The following is a 25,223-nucleotide window of genomic DNA, read 5'->3' as shown; positions in this document are numbered from 1 at the left end:
GGAAGAAAGCAACTAACCGTGAGGGAAAGAAGCTGGAGGCTCCAATTATTTCTAACGATGCACCCTAGAGATCATCAAGTAAAAAGGCACTAAGTAAGATCAAAGTAATGCTTTTTTTCAAAACACGAAATTTAGAAAACGTGATGAGGAGGCCCCATCTCCATCAGCTGGTCCCCGGGGATTTAGAGATAGCCGTAGCACAGGGGGCTCTGCGTGCATCAACCACTGCGAGACTCCGAAAGGGAAACTACGCCAGAAGGCTCTCGGAAGCAGCACCGTAGGAAAGCAGATGCTCACACTACTCGGAGATGCTTTTTCTCTCAGCAGAAGTCCCTGGCATGTCTCTGATGTACCTGAGGACAGACTGAATTTTACGAAGCATGAAAGATAAAGTAAGGTCAGAAGGCCACCGCTCTGCTCAGTCTGGTCTGAGCACGAGTATTTAAATCTAAGGGCTGAGACGCCAACTTGATCACCATTGAATCAAGGGATGCTTGGACAGGATTTTGACGCTGTATCAGGGAGTATTAATTTAGACCCATCTGTGGTTTCCACGCTAGCCAGAGTAAATTTGGATTGTACGCCACAAGACAATAAAAATAATAATCACTTGTTCTAGCTAATGACAATTTGAATCAATAGCTCAGATATTGGAAGAATATAGCATTTGAGCAAACAGCACTCAAAAATAGCATGAAAGGGCTACAATCTTTTCTTCTGGCAGCATCAGACGCGTTTCACAGAATCACAGAATGGTTTGGGTTAGAATTGACCTTAAAGCCCATCCAGTGCCACCCCCTGCCCTGGGCAGGGACACCTCCCACCAGCCCAGGTTGCTCCAAGCCCCGTCCAACCTGGCCTTGAACCCCTCCAGGGATGGGGCAGCCACAGCTTCTCTGGGTGACCTGGGCCAGGGGCTCACCGCCCTCACAGCCAAGAATTTCTTCCTGATATCCCATCTAAATCTACCCTCTTTCAGTTTGAAGCCGTTACCCCATGTCCTATCATTACACCCCCTGATCAAGAGTCCCTCCCCATCCTTCCTGTAGACCCCCTTTAGGGACTGGAAGGCCGCTATAAGGTCTGCTCAGAGCCTTCTCCAGGCTGAACAACCCCAACTCTCTCTGTCTGTCCTCACAGCATAGGTGCTCCAGCCCTCTGATCATCTTCATGGCCCGATTTCTCATCCTTTCCCAATAAATAATGTTTCAGAGCAGGCACTGCTGGCAACACTCGGCAGAGAGAAACCCCAAGGAGATAGCTCAGCTCCTTCCTCTGCCCAGCTAACGTGGCACAGGAGGGTAGGCATTAGTCCCTTTCTCCTGCTTGATCCTATTGAAAAATATGATTTGCATGCTTATCCATGGGCCCCGGATCACGGGAGGTAATAGGTGTAATGGGAGGACCCCAGTCGGAAGAAGAAAAAAATGTTAGATCCCTTTTGAGCCTCGTAGATAAAAGCCACTATCCAGCTGAAAGCAGAAGGAGCTGTGGCCTTTCTGAAGGATTTCATGCGATGAGGGAGAAACCGAGTGACTCCAGGTTTACAATCAACATCACAAAACTCCTCTGGAGAAGGAGCAAATCTCAGACAATGCCTGCACGTGGAAAACAGAATGAAGCTCTCTGTTTTCTTATAAGGTGGCCTGCTGTGTGATTGCAGTTGGCTTCTTGCGGTGTCCACAGCTTTTGCAGCTGAAGAGCTGTGAATTTCCATCAAATTGGCAAGCCCCAAATTTTACTGTTGGCAGCTGACAAATCCTACATCAGCTCTGGAATTTCACTAGCGTTTTTACTGGATTTTCACCGACAGAGTCAGATGGGCACAGTCTGTGTGCTTCTGCTGATGTAAATTGCTTTCTACTCATTGACATTTGGAATAAAATACTGCACCAGCAAACTCAGACAATGTGTAAAACTTGGCAGGTCTGCAACATGGATAGCTCAGAAAGGTCTGACACGGCTGGATCCACGGGTACTGGTGGACAAGCCCAGAATTACTTTTAGAACGTTCTACAGGCCAACAAAATCAACAATAGGCAAACATAAATTATAGGTCTTTTTTTTTTTTAATAGGGTAGCTGGAAGAGGAAGAAGCTCAGCCCACCAAAGACACAGTCAGGATCCAACTCTTTTGCCTATTTTTAGGTATTAGATCATGCTAACATTCCTACAGCAAATGCTGTACGCCCATGATAACCAAAGAGATAGGAGAACAGTCAATAGTCTACTCCTAGCTTGAAGGCTAGATCACTACCCTGGCCAAGTCAGTTAACCTAGGATAGACTAGTCCACCCAGCTGTAAAATGAGACTATAATATTGACCTTGATTTGCGCTCTACGGGGAGCAGATAAATACTCCCTGAGATAAGTATCACAGAGAGCATTCTTGCCTTGACACACCACTATAAAATAAGACAAAAGCTTTATATTCCACTTGGGAAAAAGCGAAGAAGGGAGAAAGAATCTTCGTTTACCTTTGGATGGCCCTTCTCAAGTCACAGTATCCCAAACAATCCCAGCAAACATGCTGTGCTGCTCTGGGACATGATCTCACACTGCGGAGCGCTCCCGAGCTCAGCCAGCCTGACATAAGCAATGGGAAAAAGCCCAGAGCAGAAACAGAGCAGAGGGAGAGCGGGTGCCACGCATCTGCTCACCCTTCACGGGCCAAAACCACGTTGTCTCACCTCTGACACAACACAGGCTATGATCTCTGAGAAGCGCTAAAAATCTTACTGCCCAGCAGAGGTACTTTTTTTGCAGTAACGCAGGTAGACGTGCTCTCTGATGACACAGCCCGGCTCTTAGCCTTCGGGCAGTCAGGCGTATCGTTACTGAGTAAAGCAGCTTGTTCTCACCTCAGGGTTTAATTTGTTTGCCAAACTATTGCACAAGTGGCACTCTGTATTTGCAAAACACTTCCTCAGGTGGCCTATTTTGACACCAAACAGCAGATGGCTTACTGTCCGTGTAGCAAATACCGTCATTTTGGGGTTCCGAGTGGGTCATGGCTTGGTCATACAGCAAGAAGCTGCATTCACTGTGGAAACGTTTCAAATGTTTTGCTTATGATACCTGGGTGCTTTCTTTACCTGGAGGCAAGTATCAGAACCAGATATAACCAGCCCACAAACTTTCCAGAGTTTCAATCTATTGATATCCCAAATCATTCATGTGCCGCACGCCAGATGAGAAAGCTCCTCTCCCTGCCAAGCTCTAGAGAGACACCTACATCCACCCCATTCCTGCAGGACTCCACAGTTTAGCCACCCCAGTTCTTTAGTTGCCAAGGTGTTTAGCGTGGGTAAGGCACACAGCTCGTATGAGTTTGAACTGGCTCTGTTCATCGCGGTGCCTCGCAATCTTAACTGCAAGCGTGTACGTTTCCATACCTTGCACAGCTTGCTGCAGGATGCGTCCAGAAGCTCAGCTAGTGTTTTTTAAAGCCCTTTATGGCATACCACACCCTCCATTAGGCACGGTTTCAGAACCTGAATTCTACGCTTGCCTCCATGTTGAAGTGAAGTACAGTGAAGACCTTCCAAAATGCTTGTCAGAGCACTTTGCATCGCAGTGTGACACACAGAAAGCTCACAGCCAACAGAAAGCCAAGCAAGGCAGACAGTAGGCTGTCAGGTCTCCAGATGTACTAAACAGCCGCAGTTCCTTCCACTGAAGCAACATGGCTCACCAATCTTCCCAAGATCAGGTTTTAGCAAATCTGCAGCTCTAACGGCCCCTCTTTGCTAATTTTCAGATTGATGTTCAACACCGATACGTTTATAGCGCAGCCTAGAAACTAAAGCCCAAGCAAACGCAGAACAGGTCAGCATTATTGTCCTTGTTTGTGACCGAGATTTTTTTTTTTCAGTGGAAAACAAACTGGGATTGCAGTGCACGTAACAAGTATATTCCAGAGAGACAGCATAATTGTACAAAAGAGCAATGCAGAGTTTGCAGCTGATTTAGCACAGCTCAGGAAAGAATAAAAAAAAAAAAACAAAAACCAAAACCCTGGGCTGCACAGCTTTGCCAAGTCACATTAGGTGAATCAGTGCCCTCATCTACCGTGCCATGAGTCCGGCATCGCACATACTCAACCATCTTTCTTCTTAAGCTAGGAAAGAGTAAACTGTCTCCTCTATAAAGCACTGCTAGCAATATTTATCCCACTGGCTACGCTAAACAATGTGTGCACAGGTCGGTACAGTAAGACACGTGCAAATACATCTCAGAACAAATGACAGGCAGGATTGGATGTTCATTTCTGGTATACCGGGCAGTATTAATTTTATTTCCAGGTTTTATAAACTTTTCAAAGCCAATTGTTTAAACTGATAGTCCTCCGGTTCTGGTTTTTTTTCCCCCCAACGTCAGTTTTTGATCCATTTTAATGTATCCTCTTTAATTTCCTTTACAGCTAAGTACTGGTCAGAAAAAAATGGCAGAAATTTCCCTTACACCAGCTGTTATAGGATCTAGTGCGGATTTTAAAACAGAATGGAGTTGCAGCCTGCGTTCCAAAAAAACTCCAGCGAACCATGTGAAGAGCATTGTTCAGGAGCAACTGGAGAGATAACCGCACTCCTGATTTAACTCATTTATTATCCTCAGTGTACAAAACAAGTAGCTGCAGTAACACCATTACAGTGAGAGTACTGAAAAGAACACAACGCAAAATAGCTTAATCCACAGTTCTGACACAAGCTGTTCAGCAGCTTCGGCTGTACAACTGTGAGAACTAGCGGTACGACTTTACAGAAGCTGGCCCCACAAAACCCCATTTTTTTGCACAGTGTGCAAACATGAAATGCAAAATAAATCATCTTGCGCTAAGTAGGGCATTCGATTAAGATTAGTGAGCCCAAAAAACAGAGCTACCAACGGGCTCCGAGTTGCGCAGCCGTGCCTCTTCCTATTCCTACTTAACTTCACTTAATTCCTCTTGGTTCTTCACGCGTGTACATGGGTTCCCTCTCGCTGATGCTGCACTTCTGCTCACAGATTGCTCTTTTTGAAAGGATTTTGGGGAAGGATCAGACAAACAGAAAGACAACCTTTTTCACTTTGTAAAACAGTAGAGCTCCTGCCAGGCTGAAACCTCCAAAAAGTTGGTCCAGTACAAACTACAGTAAAGTGCAGAAAGATGGCTCGGCAACCATGAGAAAATGCAAGAGAAAGTGACGGGTGCAGGAAGCTACACGGACCTGTCACATGTAAAATATTACGGCAGAACAGGTGGCTCAGGAGAGACAACTTTTTCTCCATATTTGATATTTCCCTTAACCTAGAGTAACTCACCAGCACTGCTTTTATAGAGGCTGCCTTCTGTCCAATATATATTTTCTGCACCCTGGCCTGAAAATTCAGAGCTTTAGGAGACAGTTCAACCTATCAAGATGTCTTCTCACACCTGACCAGCTAAGCTCTGGCCATGAAGCCGTCGGCCACAGCTCCAATGGCGGTGAATGCAGCTACAAGAAGCCTTTAGGTCTGCTGAAATCAGCCACGGGCTTGGTGCGGGCCAACGTAGGTCTACATGAGGTGGGGTTGATCTGCAGCATCAGAAACGTGCAGACTGAAGACACTGCAGTCTGAGAGCAATCAGGAAGCGTCTCAATAAAAAAAACAAAACAAACCAAACACCAGGCTCCCCAGCATGGAGCAGAGGAAAAGGCACCATAATCCCCACACGTGCAGAAGAGGACAGGAGGAAGAGAGAGAGGGCTAACATTTAGGGTGTTTTTAGAATCAATTTTAAGAAATAATTATTTGTACGTCAAATAATTATTGGTATGTTATCATGATTTCATACCAACTTTAGAAGCTGGGGCTCAGTACAGTAAAGCCCAAGGTGGGAAGAAGAAACCACGCTGTTTACAAAGCTGCAGAGATGTTCTCCTTTGCCTGCTCACCTGCCCAACAAACACCTTGCTTTTTTTATTTTGTGAATGTGGTCTCCACCCCAGGCTTCAACACCTCACTACACCACAGAACTTCCCAACCACGGGCTGCTTTTGGAAAGGGCCAAGACACAGCCATTGGCCTGATGTCCAGCGGCCTTAAAGACATCCAAAGAGGAAGCATAAATAGTGGATAGAATTAATCAGAACACAACATTTCCCAGGTAGGTAAGATTTCTGAAATAATTACACAGTTGGATATGCATCTCAAACTGGGGAAACCTAACAAGTCCAGCGAGGCCTGGGCCTCCCCGCAGGATGCAACTGCAAGGCAGGCAGCTATCGCTCTACCTTTGGGCTGAGGAGCGGGAGCTGCCTGACCTGTCAAGGAACTCAACTCGTGGCCACCAGAGCTCCGAGGGCTCCTCAGCTCTCCGCTGCCACCAGCCTGTCAGGCAGACTGCCAAGGAGCTGGGCAGGAAGGAAACCAGGGAGGTTTCTAACAGAAAAAAACATCCCACTGGAAAATTTCTGACCCACTCTAATAATGGGCCTACTTTCAGAGTCAGTTATGATGCTGGCAGAAGGTAGGGAGACCCACTGCATTTTCTGTTTAGTTCTTGGCTTCCTATATAAATTTCTTTCTATACCAGACATGCAGCATCAACTGAAGTAATCCTTAAAAAGGATGTTCATAAATCCCTTCAAGCCTCTCCAGGGCAAATGACACTGCTTTTCCCGAGAATGATGACAATTGTTAATTGGCGCTATTCAGAAGGTAACATTTTCTTTGGTAAGGTCTTTACTGCTTTAGGCAACCACATGTACTTTTGGCAGCGTCTCTAGACAAGCCTCGTTGGCAGCATAGAGTATATGCCTCGCTCGGAAAGACTGCATGAAAAAACAGCTCACTTTCCAGTTCCGATTCCAAGGCTTCGTAAACTTGGCAAGGCTGACAACATAACCTGGCCTGACTGCAGGAATAACTGATGCCTGATAGGCAGCATCCCACAAAGCGGCCTGAGCTGCCCGTGCAGACGCAGTCACTCTACAAAAGGAGACCTTCTTAGTAGTCAGGGAGTTGGGCTAACAGTTGGCCAACCCACATACCGTTCGTTGTTCAGGGTCATTCTTGGAGGGTCAAGGTTGGGGTTCTCCATGGACTCCATCTGAGGACAGCGTAGGAAGTAGTAGAGGGTGTGGAGAGCATCAGGGGACCAGGAGATGGGTTGCTGCTGCCGAGTTTGCCGAATGGGGCTCATTCCTGGGCGGATGGTGTTCAAGCACTGCATGTGGTGCATTGCTCGTGATACCAAATCACCTGCACCAAGAGAAAGAACGCAAAAAGCATCTCTTTATTATTCATCCACAGTCCTCTTAAGTATACCTTTTGACCTAAATAAAATCTCTCGCGGCGAAGAAAAGAAATGTCTTTTGTGTGCCACGTATTCTTTTTCCTCCACAAAGGCATACGCTGTCCTCAAGCTGCCACTTTGCAGGTTGCTGTATGGGAAATTTAACTTTCTTTCCAATAACAAGTTTTAGCTTGACAGTACAGAATGAAACTTCTCTCAGTCACCATACATTCCGAGCAACAGCTTTACAGGGATTTTTCTGTCCTGTTTTAATGCTGGTTTTCTCCTCTTTCCAATCACGCGTACCAGTTTCTTGCCCGCCTACAAAAACTACTGGTATCTTTGTAAAACGTCCTCTGCCCAAGCTGGGAGTACAGCTTTCACACGGCAAGGTCAGTAACACCAGTACAAATACTTTCATCGCCAGCATCACCATTTTATGTTATGAGATTGTTCCCATTTCTTTCAGCTGGGTTATAACTTTCTACCCTCCCACCCAGGCACTTGTGACAAATTAATGATGTTACGTTCCATAGAGAAATCCCTTCTTTTAGGGGTCTGCTGCAGGTTTCTCCAGAATAACAAGACCTGACTCTCTTATTAAAAAGCCAATCTTTATCATGCCGACTGGCAGAAGCTTGCCAGAAATGTGCCCCTGAGCCTTGTAAGACGCTCAATCCAGGAGCTTTCGGGGCTGCTCTTGGTCTTTGAACTGGAGCCAACCTGCCTCTACGTCAGAGTACCGGTGGACTCGAGGCCTGGAAGGAGGCAACCTGTATTACATAGCTTCTACTCGGAAAGGATTTTAAGACTGCACATTTTTAAAAAGTTTGCAGAGCAATGACCCCAGGACAGCAGCTCTGCAGGCACATAAAGCTGGTCTTTGTGCAGTAAGCTTGCTTTGGGCACACCCTGTTTACGCTCCTTTTATTGTGGTGCATTGCAAACTCTCAAGAGCTTTGCAGTAAAGATTTCAGCCACTACATCTTTGAGTAGTGGGACTGCTATACCCGTGAGCTGAACGATTACTATAGGTTAGTACACGTGGCTAGGATCTATTTTTTCCTTGGGAGAATCTTCTGTTGCTTTATTTTTTTACAGTCCCCTAAAACTCTCACAGGAAACGCTACTCCATTGTGTCCTACAGTTACAATACTGGGAAAGGACGGAACTGAAATGGTCGTGCCATCACAAAGCTGGTTCCTGAGAAAGCGACCTGAACTTCGGCGTGCCACATGTGAATTAGTCGCACCTCCCTTTGAAATTCTTAGGAGTTATTATTTGTTCATTTATATCTAACAGGTCAGGGAGAAACCCCGACAAAGCTACTCTATGTCTAAACACAACAGTATTATTAATAGTTCAGATCGATAGAGGATTAAAAACTTCGGTCTGCAATGCAACGCTGTGCCACTTGTTTGGTCGTTCATACTATGTTCAATTTAGGGACCCACTTCAGAATGGAAAAACCTTCTAACGTCTCTGCCTTGCCACTTCAGTAGCTCCCGACTCTCCAGGATCCAAATGTTTTACGAGAGCGTCACGAATCCTCCAGCATTGGTACTAACATAGAAGCCTGCGCAGTTGTAGCAGAAAGGCATCTGGAATTCAAATTTTCAGCTCAGAATAACGTTCCTTCTCCTTTGCACACTCACCCTCTTTATTTTTCTGGCAATGTGCAGCAACGTTTTTAAAAAAAAAAAAAAAGTAGGCAACTGTATCAGGAGATCTATTCACTAGATGTAATGACCAACTTGGCCAAAGCAGGGAAGGGGGAAGAGAGAGAGAGGGAGCCGCATTCAATCTTAGGCCCATGCTACAAATGCTCTCTTGTGTTCCAGGATAAATAGAGGTGTGTTAAAGGAATTTGAAAACCTCAAATTAAGGCAGGTTGCAAAATAAATGGTGAAACCCGCGAACTCCTTGCCGGCCCTGACATTCATTAGCATTCGGATGGTGGAGACTGAGAGAGTGATGCCAGCAGAAATGTTGCAAGGGAAAAGTAGTCCGGGAAAACACAAATCATGTTTGTTTACTTTAAAGGGGCTTTTGAGTAGTCTAGGAATGGAACATTTCATTTGGTTAGCATTAAAAAAGAAGGTTTTGAACAAGTTTTTGTTACCAAAGTGCTCTCAGATTTTTTTTTCCTCCGTTTTTTGTTTTTTAAGTAACCAAAAAGCTTTTCCTTGACTATCCTGCGCCCTTGACATTTCCACCGCACACACACTAACAAAGAGAACCCTCTTCGCCATCTGAGGGAGGTGCCACTGCTCTGTTCCACAAAAGTAGGGGAAAACCTCCAGAGGCATCCAGGCAAAAGCATCTATCTTCTGCTGGCGCTAACACCACTAACTACCAAAAGGCTCGAGAAAAGCCACATCTTATACATCTCCAAGGTGAATTCAATATAAAGTAGTCTAATGAAACAACCCCAATTTCATAAACAGCACCACGAGACAATTAAATCTTACACAACGTTAGCCAAAAGCTGCTCACACTGTCAACAATGGCAACGCTCCCACTGACCTCAAGAGCGGAGGGACTGGCTCTCCTGCTTCCCTGAAAGAAACCCACGGTCGCTCACATCCAAAACTTACTCAGTTCGGAGATGCTTCCAACGCAAGTTGCCAACAGAGATTGCTCTAAGGTTCGGAGTTCCAGCTGGGCGTAAGCATCGGCCCGTCCATCGCTGCACACGGAGCCGTCGTTGTAGGGGCTGAAGTAGGCGGGCAGGGAGAGCACACCTGGGGACGAGAGCAAGGAACAGACCTCTTACACGCGAAGTCACAGGAGCTGAAAAGCAAGTCTCTACTGATAGGAGCGACAGCGAATTTGAACACCTTTGCACCTTTCTCCGGGGATTTGAGGTCTTTTGAACAGTTCAAGTAAAATCAAACAGCGCTGTAAATACCATTGGAATGGTTGAAACGGTGAAACTAGGCTCCAGGGGGTAAGGCTGGATGTTTCCACAGCCTTTAAAAACTAGAAACAAATTGCAGTTGAGATAAAACTACATGAAAAGCTTTAGTGAAGTCTCTAATATTGTTTATACAACAGCGCAGCTGTGCACAGACAGCTTGGTTTGGAACAGCTGTATGCAGATTGCTCGCTATAAAGGCCTGATGTTTAGAGGTGTGGGAGATAACCTCGAGTCCATCTAAGGCAAACGGGAGCTGCAAATCTTTGCAACTCTGAAAACAAAACCACGGGCTCTGCCAGGTCTTTGAACCTGCACGCACAGACGGTGGTTTCTACATGTGCGAACTTTAGGATACGCCAAACTACGCCCACACGTCCTAAGGTTGGCAATATTTTCATCTCCATAAATCACCCCTCTGCGAGAGAGAGAGATTAGAAAGATAATTACATCGCGCACACGCATTTACCACACACACACACTCCTTCCATTTTATCTTCTCGCGCACAGGAGCATTAACGGGCAGTAACTGAGCAGAACGACGGATTCGCAAGGAGTGTCGGGGAGTTGTTGTTGGGACCCCATCCTACTTTCTGCATATTCCAACAACTCATTTGCATTGTTGGCAAATTAGACACCAGTTGGGTGAATTTGACGGGAATGGCCGCGAAGACCAGGGACGCTACAAAAAACTCGACATACCGTTTCACATTAAGGTGCAGGCAGTCCCTAAAAGGGGCATTCACCGTGTCCCACCCCCCGTCATCCTTTTCACCCGTTATCTTTGGTTGAGCATGGCAGATCTGCAGCCACAATGCAAGTCAGTGCAACACAGAGATCCAAAAATATATAGCCCCCCCTGCTTTCTCCCAGAAATCCATTAGTTGAATAGAATCACAGAATCGCCTGGCTTGGAAGGGACCTTTCAGATTGTTGAGTCCAACCATCAACCCAACACTGCCAACTCCACCACTAAACCATGTCCCTCAGCACCACGTCTACCCGGCTTTTAAATATCTCCAGGGATGGCGACTCCACCACTTCCCTGGGTAGCCTGTTTCAATGCTTGACAACCCTTTCAGTGAAGAAATCTTTCCTAATATCCACCCTAAACCTCCCCTGGTGCAACTTGAGGCCACTTCCTCTTGTCCTATCACTTCTTACTTGGGAGAAGAGACCAAGCCCCACCTCGCTACACCCTCCTTTCAGGTAGAGAATAGTTTGTCTTCAAATTAGCGAAGTGAATTTTGTCACCCTTTGGCCACGCGATTGCTCCGTGCGGCACAGAGGGAAGGGTGGGAACGCGAGGTGGGGAGCGTGGATACATGCCTGAGGCTGGGCTGGGAGAGCGGACCTGAGGAAACGTAGTGTAGGAGGACTCTGAAAAGCCTTTTGGAGTCCACTCAGCCAGGGTTCCCACACCCCTGTTGCTACCACATTTTCAGTTGTGTTCAGTTGCTACCATATTTTTAATTATGGATAATTCCAGAAGCATCCCCCGGCCCAAATTTTCCATGATTTCCCACGAGGACGCTTACAACCACGACTGCCCGTGCTCTTACCCTGCTGCATCCTGTATTTTTGATTTTTCAACTGTGATCCATGCACGGCCAGACCAGTATCTTTCAGCTTAGACCCACGTTTCCTTCCCACCCTCACCTTCTGACCCCGGTTCAGCCTCAGATGTGGAGATACTTTACTCCTATTGCGGCGACCTCCTGTCACGTAGGTGCCGCGTATTCTTGTCAAACAAAACCCCGCCGGCTGAAGGGCAGCGCATTGTGCAAGAGCTTTGTTTCTTTGTCTTGAGGTTTTCTTTTGAAATTTTATGCCGAATTGATCTCTCCTACCCTTTTCACATCCGCTTTGCATCCTGCTTGGTGGTAACGCCAAGGGCTGCATCAAAAACTTCCTGGATATTTTTGAGAATAAGGGAATGATTTATGCCGTTGTGCTTCTTCACTGTACATCACTGTTAGTTAATGGAGAAAACTCTGCCAATGCCCTCCGTAACCTGAATAATTAGGAAGTGGAGGCTTTAAGAGCTAACAGAAGCGATGCATGCAAACGAGGAGAGCTTGCTTTAAATACACTGTACAGAGCCTAAGCCACTTCCTTTTCCATGTTAAAGCTATGAAAGGATGTTTTAAGACATATGGATTGAATTTATGGCAGAGGGAGAATGAAAATAGACTGATTTGTCACAAGTTTCAAATAGGGGCATATAATTCTACAGAGGCGAAAACAGAAACTGGCAGTTACATTACGAAGCCAGGCAGAGGTGGGGGCAGGGCGAAAGGGGGACATTTCCTCTGCCAGCCAGTTTCAGTTGGTTCTGTTTTCTAACAAGGCATTAAAAATAAAGGTTTGTAGCATGATTTAAGTCGGCTCACAAATGAGACAACGTTTCCTCAGTTTTTCAGTTAACTCTTCGCCAGGTGCTGCGGGTAAGAGGAAACGGGGATGATTTATTTACTTTTGGAAAAATTACTCATACCAGATAGTTGTGGGCGAGATTTATGTTCTCATCTGCCTTGGTACAGCTGAGGAATATCCCCGATGTAGGAGAGAGAAATAAGGAAGTTTCCGAGACTCTGGCCACGCGCCAAAGCCCGATGATGCCACTGGGGATTTTCCCTGGGCTGGCAGCGGGGTATGACTCAGGCCCTCATTACCTACATGTGCGATTCCACAAAGGCTCCCCACGTCTGGCAGGTCTCGATTAGGTATGAACAGGCCTGGGAATGAGAGAACACCCTTCTCGACGCTGCTTTTGAGACAGACGGAGAGCAGCGGCCAAGCGGGCAGCAAAGTAGAACGTACCCGACAGTTACTGCGCCTTGCAGCACGCTAATCGGGATTTCCTCTTCCATACGGGGAGGAAGAGTTGGAAAAGCATCATCTTTGCTCTTCAGATCAGAAACTCGGGCGGAAGGACATCTGCAGTCAAGCTCTGCCCACTGATATTATAATTAGGAACAGGACTTAATACCAATTAAAAGCACATTGTTTGATAACAGAGACAACTGCGTTGTGATGACTACTTGTGCCCCAAATGGTGGTACCTGCTCTCCTCCCACCCAAATCGAGAAGCCTGCAGTCAAAATGTGTTAGAATGGTATAAACCATAAGGGCAATGTCTGTTTCTATCTGGCACTCACATTTCTCTATTTTTATATTTGTGGCAACGCTGGTTTTAATCATGGCTAGCTAAATAAGCAAAACTGCAACTGAAGTAAATCAATTCATGTCAAAACACTCTCTCTGTTTGAAATCAACGTTAAAACTGCCGATTTATTTCCTGACGTTCAAGAACGTGTTTTCCCCACAAAACAACAATGTGAAACAGCACGTAATTACCGTGCAGGAACGAACCATTCCAGCATGCACACCGCTCTTCTTACAGTATTTTCTCTGATGTGGGCTACGCTGTGTTTCCTACACATCCCTGGCTGTATCCTGGCGTTCTGGTCCCCCCCCCTTTTTTTTTTTTAATTAACCAGGTTTTTAAGTACAGGATCCAAGCCCAGGTGAAGTTAGTGAGAGCCTATTAATTTGAGCACGGCTTGGATCAAACCTCACGAGCAGGAGGAGTGAAGAAGTCGCCTCTCTAGAATGGCGTGAGGCAACACCCTGCAGCAGCCCAATTGAAAGCACGTTTGTAGCGCTGCCATTAAGGCACGGCTGGGTAACAATTTGTTTCTGAGATTTCCACAGCCTTTGAAATAGCAGCTGGAAATAAAGGCATATTTATTCTACCTCAGTTAATATATGAAACCTGTTTGTGGGCACTTGCTGCCAACGATCTTAAAAGGCAGTCACGACTGGGTGAAATTCCAGTTAAGCAGTTCCTTAAACTCAAATTATTCTGGTTACCTGAAGATTTTGAAATTGTTGTCTGTAATTTGATGCTTTTGAACACCGACTGAAAAGGTTTCCACAACCTGAGCTAGGTCCAGGGAAAAGTCTGTTCACACTCTTGGACATCTTTCTGCTGTGAGAGGTGCAGCCGCTCTGCTGAGAGCTTTGGCTACATCGCGACCGTTCCCAGGGGCAGCAGGGCTCTGCAGGGCTCCGCGTGGTTCCCTCCAGCTGCGCAATCAGTCAGGTCCTCAAGCAAGGCAAGTTCTGTAAGGAATCCTAATGTCCCGTGATAATTCAGAGGCTGGTATCAAGTTCTGCTCTTTTAGTATCATGACACAAGCAAATGCAGACCTTCAGCTGAATACTTTTTTAAGACTTGAATGTTTTAAAATCTTATTTCAAGTATTTTTTAAAGTAACCATGTTATCATGGAATGGCTTCGGTTGAAAGGGACCTTAAAGCCCATCCAGTGCCACCCCCTGCCCTGGGCAGGGACACCTCCCACCAGCCCAGGTTGCTCCAAGCCCCGTCCAACCTGCCCTTGAACCCCTCCAGGGATGGGGCAGCCACAGCTTCTCTGGGCACCCTGGGCCAGGGGCTCACCCCCCTCACAGCAAAGAATTTCTTCCTCAGATCTCATCTAAATCTCCCCTCTTCCAGTTTAAAACCGTTCCCCCTCATCCTATCACTACATGCCCTTGTAAAAAGTCCCTCTCCAGCTTTCCTTCTTCACACGTTATGCTCTTTGCAGGTTTCATTCATGAAAAAGGACTAGCCACCATTTTTGGCTCGCTGTAATGATTTTCTCTGTGCTTTCTCTAATCTAAATCCTTCACGTTGGGAGACAACTTCCTAGTGATTAACTCATCAGCCATTTGACGACTTTCCAACACTTGCGTGGTGTCTGGAGGTTACGACGGGGCCACTGACACATGGCAAAGGCCAAGTGGACTTGTCTGGAAAGCACTCGAATTCTGCTGTCTGGGATTCCTCATGAAAATTTTGCAGGATACTAACTCCCTTATTTCAGAAACGCTCTGCCTGTATTAATGACAGGTTAGGCAAAGAATCAGGAATATAATTAGGACAGGGGCACACACTATAAGCTACTGACACAGCAAAAATGTCTTTTTTTTTTTTTTTTTTTGATAAACCTAGTAAAATCTATGAGACAATACAATGTGTATTGATTTCTCCCTTTGGCCAGAATAAAAAACGGGTTTCCTAGGCAAGGATTCTCTCTGTGCGTTCTGTTTGCACAGCACCTAAACCAGTGGCAACCGTTACTGAACACTACCATAATACAAATTAGAATGACAGGAAACAAGTATCTATTTGGCCAAACCAACCAGAAACAAAAGCCCTCTGAAAAGTCAGGATCATCTTTATACGTTAGAAATTGTTTCCAAAAGCTCCTAGTACCGCAAAAAGCCACATATGTGAAATCACAACTGCTGTGAATACGCTCCAGAAATGTAGAGTAAGAAAAAATGGTCTCGGTCTCCAGCATCGGTGTACTTTTGCAAGGTTTGGTTTGTGATAAATTCCATAAGAGACCTTCTGGGAGGTGAGAACAAGAGCTGATGCCACTGCACCGAGCTGTGATTTGGAAGGCCAACATTTGGATGGCAGATAGCGATGACCTGACTCCGCTGAAGTGAAGAGCCAAATCCCACTGATGTCAACGGACCCGGTAAAAACCTCGTCCAATTGCAACTGCAGTTCCCACATCGGAATTTGGCCAGGACATCGGGATGGCTGTCACCTTGCACAAAGTCCTGTAATTCTTCATGGCAAGGAGCATTCAAGGTTTTCCTTGATCTTTGTTTCCCATTCTACTGAGCAACACAATGCCCTCCAGTTCCCTCTTGCCAATGAATTCGGAGGACAGGACACCACCGAGAATTACTGCCAGTTCCTGGAGGTCTATTTTCTTCTTGCCGAACTACCACCGCTAGAAAAAAGCTCAACTCTCCGTTATTTATGAAATGAGACAGAATCATTCTGACAGAATATAAACAAAGGCTCCCCACTCCCCCAAAAAACCAAGCAACCAAAGTCTTCCTGATATAACTGACTCAAATCTAAACACATCAGGCTCTATAATCAACTACAGTCATGCTACGGATTGTGAGAAAGACTTGTGATCAGGAGACAATGCACATAATTGCTAACATATAGGAAAATAACGTGGCTTCTGCTGTAAAGCGGGCAGGCATCTCTTTCAGTTTGTCTCTGTCAGCAGTAAGAAAAATCAAACGCAGTTGCTTGTATCTGCGTCCACATTAAACAGTAATACTGTAATTGAAAGCAGGAGGAAAAGCAGAAGAGGGAGGAGCTTCAAGAAGAGAGAGATCTTTAAGTCTTCTGCAAGTGCTCAACTGAACCTCTCCATTGAGCTGCTGTCCTAATCGGAGACTTCTGGACAGATCTGTCGGATTCACCAGGCCCTCCATGGGCTCCCCGGTCTCGGCCTAACTGCTCACAGAGACAACGTCACCTTCAAATGAACAAAATGCATTTCACCTGGACTTCAGGAATGTTATCAGAGATGTGGTGTCTTAAAGCATGCAGTCTGGTCCTTCACGTAGCTCAGTGTCAACAGGCACCGTTTGACTGAAGTATGAAAATACCCTAAAACAGAGTTTTAAAGCACTTTCAAAATCCACTACCCTTTTTCGGGGTCACTGCAGCACCTCGTGGTCCAAAAGCCATGAAAGCAGCGGAGTTCTTCTATAAGAATTATTATATTTGAATCCAACTGTGATATACAGGATTGCAAATGACTATAAACGTAGGAGAAAGGCCTTGGTTTAGTACCAAGTCAGTATTTATTGAGTCATTAATCCACTTCCACATCCCTGTGGTCTTCTGGACAACCACTAACCTGGCTTGGCCCCAAGTGCTTAATTGAACATAAGCTCAAGGGAACATATCCTTGGCTTATATTTTAATGACTGCCAAAACCTAGCAAATTTTATCTTCAGCAGCAGCAGCAGCAAGATAAAAGGTATCGTTGCTTTTATGACATGGTGATCGTCCTTGTTTCCATTTCTTAGATGGAGAAAGAGACAAAAGAAGCAACTCTGCTCAGAACCAGCTCTTTGCAAAGTCCACATCTCCCAGTTCAGAATCCCGGTGCCATTGGACCTTACCTGTATGAAACTGGCCAACACAGAGCCCTTGTTCTCACAACCTGGATCCAGAGATTTGAAACGTATGGCATGACTGCGAGGCTTTAGTCTAGGTTTGCAGAACCATGCTACCTTTTATACGTCAGAGTAGAAGACCTCTGAGAATACGATCTGTAAATATAAACCGTAAATGCTTCCTAGTACTGTGACTACAACTGCTTTCGAAAAGGAGCGTGTGTGCCAGTACGTGAATGAGGACATCCCTAAAACTAGGCTGATCCATTACAATTTTGCACGCGTGGTTTTCCAGGCATCGGATCTTCAACGCAAGGTCTGAGAACAGGCGAAGACCCGCACCAGACTCTAACGTTAGACTGAGAGATGAAACGGTCTGTGTTTCTAGGACTCTTATTGTCTGGATCCAGTAAGGCGCATTAAAGAGAAAACCCCATATTGGGCTATAAATATCAATGAAAAAACAGAGAGAAAGTTTTAGGAGGCATGGTATAAACAGTTTATGAACACTGTGAAAGAAATACAAAACCAGAATCCTGTGCCAAAAAACGACTGTGGTCCAACAGGCAGAAGACTTGGCAGAAGACTTGGCATTAACTAGTTGTGTAAACCCTGACCAGTTGACTCAGCGTCCCAGTTCACTTACCTGGAAAACGGGGACGTTGTTTCATTCCTGCAAAGGATGGTATGACAGAAGCAGTGTTCTTGCTTCATGTCTCATTCTCTTCTTACTCCTTCATGCTACCCAACATTTCAGCAGTGTCCCCATTTCCCCTATGTGTCAATAGCACATTTTTCGTCCCTTAGCAACAGTCCATCTTCCATTTACGTAGCCCTTTTTACCTTCACCAATCCCAAAGCTCTCTGAGACACAGCTACTTCCCAGATGAAAGGACACAATATTGTCACAATGTAGAATTCCACCTCAATGAAGCTTATGATACAAGAAAAGAAGTTTTACACAACTGAGAGGCTTAAGAACTGCAAAATGGGTTTAAGCCTAATAGAGATTCTGATGTGGATAGAATATAGCAAAAATACCATGAGAAACGATAAAGAAGAAACAATATATATACACACAAGAAACAATATACGAAAGCTAAGAAACGAACCTTATTAAAAAAAAAAAAAAAAGAGAGAGAGAGATATGACAGGTAAACAACGGCAACTCCAGAAACACCAAGTCCTTTAGTGGCATTACTGTGGGGATTAGAAAGCTTAGGGAGAAGAGGTTTATATCACTTTCTCTATTCCCTTGGAATTCTTTAGAAGTCTCCAATTAAGGTGGTTTTACAGTAAAAATAGCTTCATTTGGAGTAACCAGTTGGACTGCAGCAACTGCAGGCACCAGCTAGAGCCCTCGTACCCTCTACAATACCCTCTTCTAATCCTTTCCTTATTGTTCACTGTCCTTCCTGAAATATGGTCTTTGAATCATGCCCAGTTCTCCAGATGTGGTCTGAGTAAGCTCTTTGTACATGCCATAATGACCTCTCTTTACTTGCGTTCAATTCTTCTATTTATACATCCCATGATCTGTACGCTTGCCAAACACAAAGAGAGGAGAGTAAATTTATACCCTCTGTCACTCCCAGTTCCTTTTCTTAGGGAACATCTAGATGGAGAATCTGAGCAGGGCATTACTCCAGAATAATATCATGCAATCCCCTCTCAGCTATTCCAGAGTCATCTTTGGAAAGAGCTTACTCTACACGACCCCTGCCCATCAACTTCTTTATACAAGGGAGCCCTTGGTCTGATAAAATCTACGCTGGTTAGACTCTCCCAGCTGCGGTTAACATGTCATTAAAGTAAAATTTTAGAAAGCGTGGTCACTTAGTAATAACCATCAACACTGGAGTTACATCAGTTAATGACCTAAAACATTAGAGAATCATAAGAGCTATGGTTATTTTAAAGAGCCATGAGGAAACAGGAACTCAACAGTAACCCAACTGCTGCACCCAAAGGACTGGTCTTTTTTAGAGGACTCAAGATTGTCTCCATTAGCTGTCGGCAACACCAGCCCTCTGACGCACAGCTGCGCCGCTGCGGTTTTGTCAGGGTAAAATACGCATCTGTCACTTAATATAAAATTGCAATTTTGTCTAAGAGAAACACAGCCCGGCCTGGGGACCATAAAGTCTGACCTCGAGAGGGCAATGCCTGGAGCCTCGCGGGGCTGAGCCCGTGCAGACCACGCCTGCAGACGCACATCGTTCAGGTCCTGAGTCACCGGCCAGACGACACACAGTATATTGTAGATTTGATACCTAGAGTTTAATCTCCAATGTTGTTGTCAGTGTAGCTAAAGTAAATTGCTCACGCCAACATTTGTGTTGCATGAGTAGTTCATGAGTCACAAGCTCTGTCATTCTTACCCCAAAACTGCCCGGAGCCCAATATTCGCTTTAGGGAGCGCAAGTTTTTGGGACAGGGATAAACACAAACTTCCACCATACAGATAACGACGTTTCTGTTTGACATGTGCCCTTAGACAGGGTTTACTCTCTACGAGTATTTTGACAGCGCTAAAGACTAGGAACAATTCTATCTCAGAACAGAAGCTATTCCTCTTTTAATTTTTCTTTCCTCAAACAAACACTTGAAGTATTTGGCAGTTTCCCACCCCCCCCCACCCCACCCCCCCATAATACAACAAATCACTCTCTTACGAATGACAGCATTTTGCAACTTTCTGTTTCCTCACATCAAAGCATCCCGGAGAGCTTTTCAACAATCAGCAATTTGTTTAAAGACTCAGAAGCGGAGCTGAGGAATTCCACTTACTCACCAACTGCTGAATTTCGCCCTCGATCTTTGCAACACCGTAGCCTGTTTCTCACATTATGTGTGGTTCCAAAGGACCATCCCATACCATCTGAATTCATGCTTGGATTTTTTTCCATGTTGTATGCCACTTGCTCTGGCTTCTAGCTCCTTTTTTACTCTCTATTTTCACATCTGCATTCTTCTTCCTTATCCCCCCCATCATCATCATCCTTGTGCTCTTTCCAGGATTCAGCCTTTCAAGGCTCAACACGAGTCACAAACAAAAGCAGATACAGTATCTATTTTGAATGTACCCTCTAGGGGTAGCAACTCCGTAAGAATTTGGCAATATTTGTAAAACTAGCAGAAAAAAACACCCCCAACAACTCCACTACAAGGCTCTGGCCCGTCTCTCTCATCGCATAAATGCCAAAGGCATTTCAAAGTCTAAGTCTCTTGGTTGCAGCCATTTATAGTTTGTATAAAAAGCATAACTTGTACACTTCCATTAGAGCCCTAAATATAACTGCCCTAAGCAAGTATTCACTTTTCAAACAGTACCCCTTTGAATTTTGTTTTCAAAAGAATGCCGCTGCCGCTATATTATTTATAGACATTTACATTAAGATCTAAATACTTAGTCAGGAAACCACTCAGATTAACGGATCCCCAGCATTGTTTTAGAAGTCTAAATAGCTCGGAAGAAAAAACAGGTCGCCCATATTTTTATTCTAGAACGGCATCTTTTTTGCATAAGCATAAAAGGCAGCAATGTTTATAGTGTTCAGACTGCATGGGCACGGTTCTTTGAAGAATCTGGAAACACTTCCACGGGTTTCACATTTTTAACACGGATGAAAGTTAGAATCTCAATTTCGTATTTTTTTTTAAACAGGGAAAATACAATTTGCTATCTTTATTACACCTGCGTGCCTTATCTGTAATGGATTCAACCATTCAACCCAACTGATTTTGCCAGCGTGCTATCTTCTTAAAGCTTTCTTCCACGCGAGAGTCAATTACAGCATTTCAGGGCACGCAATTATTTTCTTGACACTTGGAACATAATTATTTGTAGAGGTGACCTCCTTCAGGTGAGACGCTTAAAAAAAGGCAAAGATTACCTTATAGCAGAACTAAAAAGGAAAGTATTTTTTGAAGCGGGACAGGTTCTTGTTACTTTACAAAACTGTAAACACAGGGACGCTGGCAGTGTCCCCAGAAGGAATAACACTGCGGAGCTCAGAGCGGGAACACACACGTGCCAGAAGAGCTCCAAATACAGAAGTGCTTCTTCTCACAGACAATAAGCAAAAATAACGTCGTGATTTTGTGCCCACAAATCTCTACCAGAGAGAGAACCAAAATCATTTTCTTTAAATGCTACGGAACCCTCGCTGCTAACCGCAAAATAAAGTGGCGTTTCTTGCACTTCAGCCAGAAGAGCAGCTCAGCCCCGTCCCCATCACTGCCGGCAAACTCTGCGGGACCCGAGGGGTAGGACACAAACTGGGGGGGTGCCCACCTGCTTATCCACCAGACTGTGTCCCGCTCTTCTAAATCCCTTTCAAAATCAAGAGGGCAGTTATCTTTCGAGGGATCTTGAATTATACTGCGCTAAAATAACTTGCCCATGGTCACAGTCAGGGGCTAGTCAAACAGCAGGACTACGGCAACCCGTTTCCTAGAGAAGATGACCCGAGGAAGGACAAACAAAAAAGCAGGCATAAAAATATAAAATATATATGCATAAAATATAAAATATATATGCATAAAATATAAAATACATATGCATCTCTCACACTGGTGGCGAAGATTAAGATTACAGGGAACCTTCCTGCATTCCTTCGGAAAACAATGGAAAACTGACTCTTAGAAGAAGATCCTTCCATTGACAAAAAATAACATAGCTGGAAAAACTTTTTATTTTTTTTAATAAATGATCATAGTATTACCTCTGTCTATTAAACTTCCATATTCATAGAATCATAGAATCATTTAGGTTGGAAAAGACCCTTGGGATCATCGAGTCCAACCATCATCTCCACTCTACAAAGTTCTCCCTTACACCATATCCCCCAACACCACATCTAAACGAGTCTTAAACACCTCCAGGGATGGTGACTCCACCACCTCCCTGGGCAGCCTATTCCAGTGTCTGACCGCTCTTTCTGGGAAGAATTTTTTCCTCATGTCCAGCCTAAACCTCCCCTGCTGCAGCTTGAGCCCATTCCCTCTTGTTCTATCACTAATTACCTGTGAGAAGAGACCAGCACCAACCTCTCTACAATGGCCTTTCAAGTAGTTGTAGAGAGCGATGAGGTCTCCCCTCAGCCTCCTCTTCCTCAAACTAAACAGTCCCAGCTCCTTCAATCGCTCCTCATAAGATTCATTAGGCTGTAAGATAATGCTCCTGTTTTGTATGTTGTTGGTTCTCTGCTGAACCCAGACCACGCTGCTCTACGTTGCGATTTTCTCTCCGATGGCAACGTGCAGCATCTCTACTGCTGCATAGCAGAGCCGCACAGCATGGAAGTACTTGAAAAGCAAGGATCCATACCACATAAATAATCCCACACCACATCAGTAATCACTTTTTGGATCCAGCTGTTTGTATGCAACCACTATATCCTAGTAACATTAATAGCTTTGACTATTGCCAAGAAAAAAAAATGTCTTAGAAGGCTTTTTAAATTTGTCATGGAGGAAAGCAAAAGCTAGAGCCGTGGTAGATGCAGGCTGGGGGAGGCCCAACTATCTAAGAACACTTTTTTCCTCAAATGGCACTCCGTTTCTTTCACCAAATTATTGATGCAACAGTTTGAATAAGAGACCGTTCTGTGAAAACAGGGACAAGTTGGTAACGGCTAAAACGCGACTGCACTGCAGCTCCACTTAGGGAATTTCAAAGTGCAGATCGGGGTAAAGACTGGAATAGGAGACAGGACTCATCACTCGGATCTGAAACCCAGGTGCTCCACAACGTAGACTTATTTGGAGTTGAAATTTTACTCTAGACCCATCTTTTTCCCCAAAAGAAATACCACAGTAACAGGGAAGGGCAGGGAGCACAGAGGAGACTCAGAGAGGCTGGAAACAGATACATGGAAGAAGATGGTGGGAAAGGAACAGCTAAAAATCCCCAAACATTCTCCGATGAAGGAATTAGTGAAAGAACGGGAGATTGCTGGAAAACAGTCGAATAAGATACACTTCTGCTTCTTATCTTGGAAATATTTTATTTTTCCTAAAGGTGTTCAGGGTCTTGATGAACTCATAACGCTCTGTCTCCTTTAACCCCCGACATCATTTGTCTCCTTCCCCCTCACCTCGTTCCCTGCAAATGGCACAATAAGCAAAGGGCGCCCCAGCAGAGCTGGACACGCTCTTCCTAATCCCGATGGAACCTGATATCCACTGTAGCTATCTGGGCAAAGCCATTCGGTTTCCGCATGTACCTTCACGGGCTAATTGCAAGATCACCATCATAAGACACAAAGATAAAGGCATCAATTTTTCACCACCATGCTTTGAAACCTGAAGATGCTCGGTTTCATTTTGGTTTTGCTGTTTTACAATTCTTCAGGGATGAATAATCAAACACGAACAGAAAAATGCTACAGTCTCCAAACTCCCTATTTTCTTCAAGATCCTCTTCACCTTCCTGCCCTAGTCCTACTAATAAATCATTGATTTACTGTTACGGCCCTGCAGGCCCGGCCACCGCTTCTTCATCTCAGTAGGAGCCAAATGATGATTGAGATGCCAATATATTAGACTGGCCCGATTCAAAGAAGGATAAGGAACAAAGCATTTGTGCAGAGCAAAGATAAATGAATACAAATCAAGCGCCGAGCCATTTTCTGTGATGGATTAGCACCTTTCTTTGACCTAATAATGTCAAGGGGTCTCCATGCTGACAGCAATTAATGTGGAAATCTCTGTGCTGTGTAAAGCCAGGGGGAACCCTGCTCTCCAGCCGCTCTATTACTCTATTTGTATTTTGCTGGGTGTCTCCCCCAGGTGTAAGCAATCTGTTCTCCTTCATGTCACCTTGAGAAATATCACTGCGGTGTCCATCAAACTATCTCCAGGAGAGAGGGTTTTTTTTTCCCCAATCTTCTCTTTGAGTTTCTCCTGTAATCCCATTTTTACCAGTAAACCAGCAGGTCACAGGCAGCACCCACCTAGCCAAGGACCGGATGGAAAAGCTTTCGCAGTACCTGGGGATGTTGCTGGAGTATAAAACCATACACAGCAGCATAAAGCAGAAGTTTGGAACAAAACTGGCAACTGCAGTTTTACCAAACACAGAAAACAGCAAAAAAATTGTTACGCACAGAGAAAACTTCAGAGGGAGTCAAGCCCAAACCTCTCAGTTTTGGACATACGCGGTAGCTAAAGCTGTGTTATATAGTGTTAAAAATCCACGGTGTCAACGGACAGGTGGCAAAAGCTGCAGCTTTTGAGAGCAGGAAATACATCAAAGGGTTGCAGCTATCGTAGCCTCTACTGCTCTCGTTTCCCAGATGCAGAGGAGTTGTCTATTACTTGTCCAAAATCGACAAAAGAAAGAAAAGAGCAATGTTTCCCCTGTGTTTTTTGTTTGCAACATGAGCCTCTGTGTTACATCTTAGATGAGGTGCCTGGACACTTGAGTCGGTAAAGACAAGGTTTTTATCCCTCGGCGGTGCTCACAGCTCGCTCTGGATCTGCCGTGCAAACCGCATGGGACACCCAAACCACAGCTCCGCACCAGCCTACCCACAGGGGAGGTGACTGGCACTTGTCTAACCTGTTATCTTTGTCTGGAGACTGAATCACCTCTCACCCTCTCTAAAGAGCTGACCTGACGAAAGATCATCCTTATAAGGTGCTTCAGGCCAGATCGCACCCCTCTGTCTCCACATTACCCATTCCAGGCAGACTGACACAGATAAGAGGTAGTGTCTCAAAGAGACCTAAGGCTTTAAAAATGAGCTGAAGGCTTCGTACTCTCATTAAACCGCCTGCATTGTTTTAAACTTCCACTGAACTACCTCCAATATTAGAGCAGCCGAGCTCCTGCCCCTCTGCTCTGACGCCAAGCTTTGTGTTCCTGCCGTCCGCTTTTGTCAGAATTGGCACTTGTGCAGTTGTATCATAAGATGCTTCAGGAAACAGAGGGACGTCTCTTTTTTGTTCTCCCCTCTCTCTCGGCAGGCTTAGCTTTGGTCACATCAACTCCTTGTCTCAGCATAAGCACTGCATAAACACATAA

General features: G+C 45.0%; 1 protein-coding gene across 2 annotated transcripts in view; it reads right to left on the bottom strand.

The window, feature by feature from the left end:
• ABTB2 (ankyrin repeat and BTB domain containing 2) overlaps positions 1-25,223 on the bottom strand; it is a 136,398-nt gene that overhangs the window by 41,287 nt on the left and 69,888 nt on the right. For both annotated transcript variants that reach the window (XM_063334525.1, XM_063334526.1), the window contains exons 2-3: positions 9,859-10,005; positions 7,017-7,227 (exon numbers count right to left, since the gene is read on the bottom strand). In XM_063334525.1, the coding sequence (XP_063190595.1) occupies positions 7,017-7,227; positions 9,859-10,005 (358 nt within the window). The remainder of the gene's footprint in view (positions 1-7,016; positions 7,228-9,858; positions 10,006-25,223) is intronic.

This window comes from Chroicocephalus ridibundus, chromosome 4 (assembly GCF_963924245.1).
Source record: "Chroicocephalus ridibundus chromosome 4, bChrRid1.1, whole genome shotgun sequence".
NCBI classification, from domain to species: domain Eukaryota; kingdom Metazoa; phylum Chordata; class Aves; order Charadriiformes; family Laridae; genus Chroicocephalus; species Chroicocephalus ridibundus.
The sequence above is the reverse complement of the archived record's forward strand: the minus strand, read 5'-3'. Positions and strand labels throughout refer to the sequence as shown.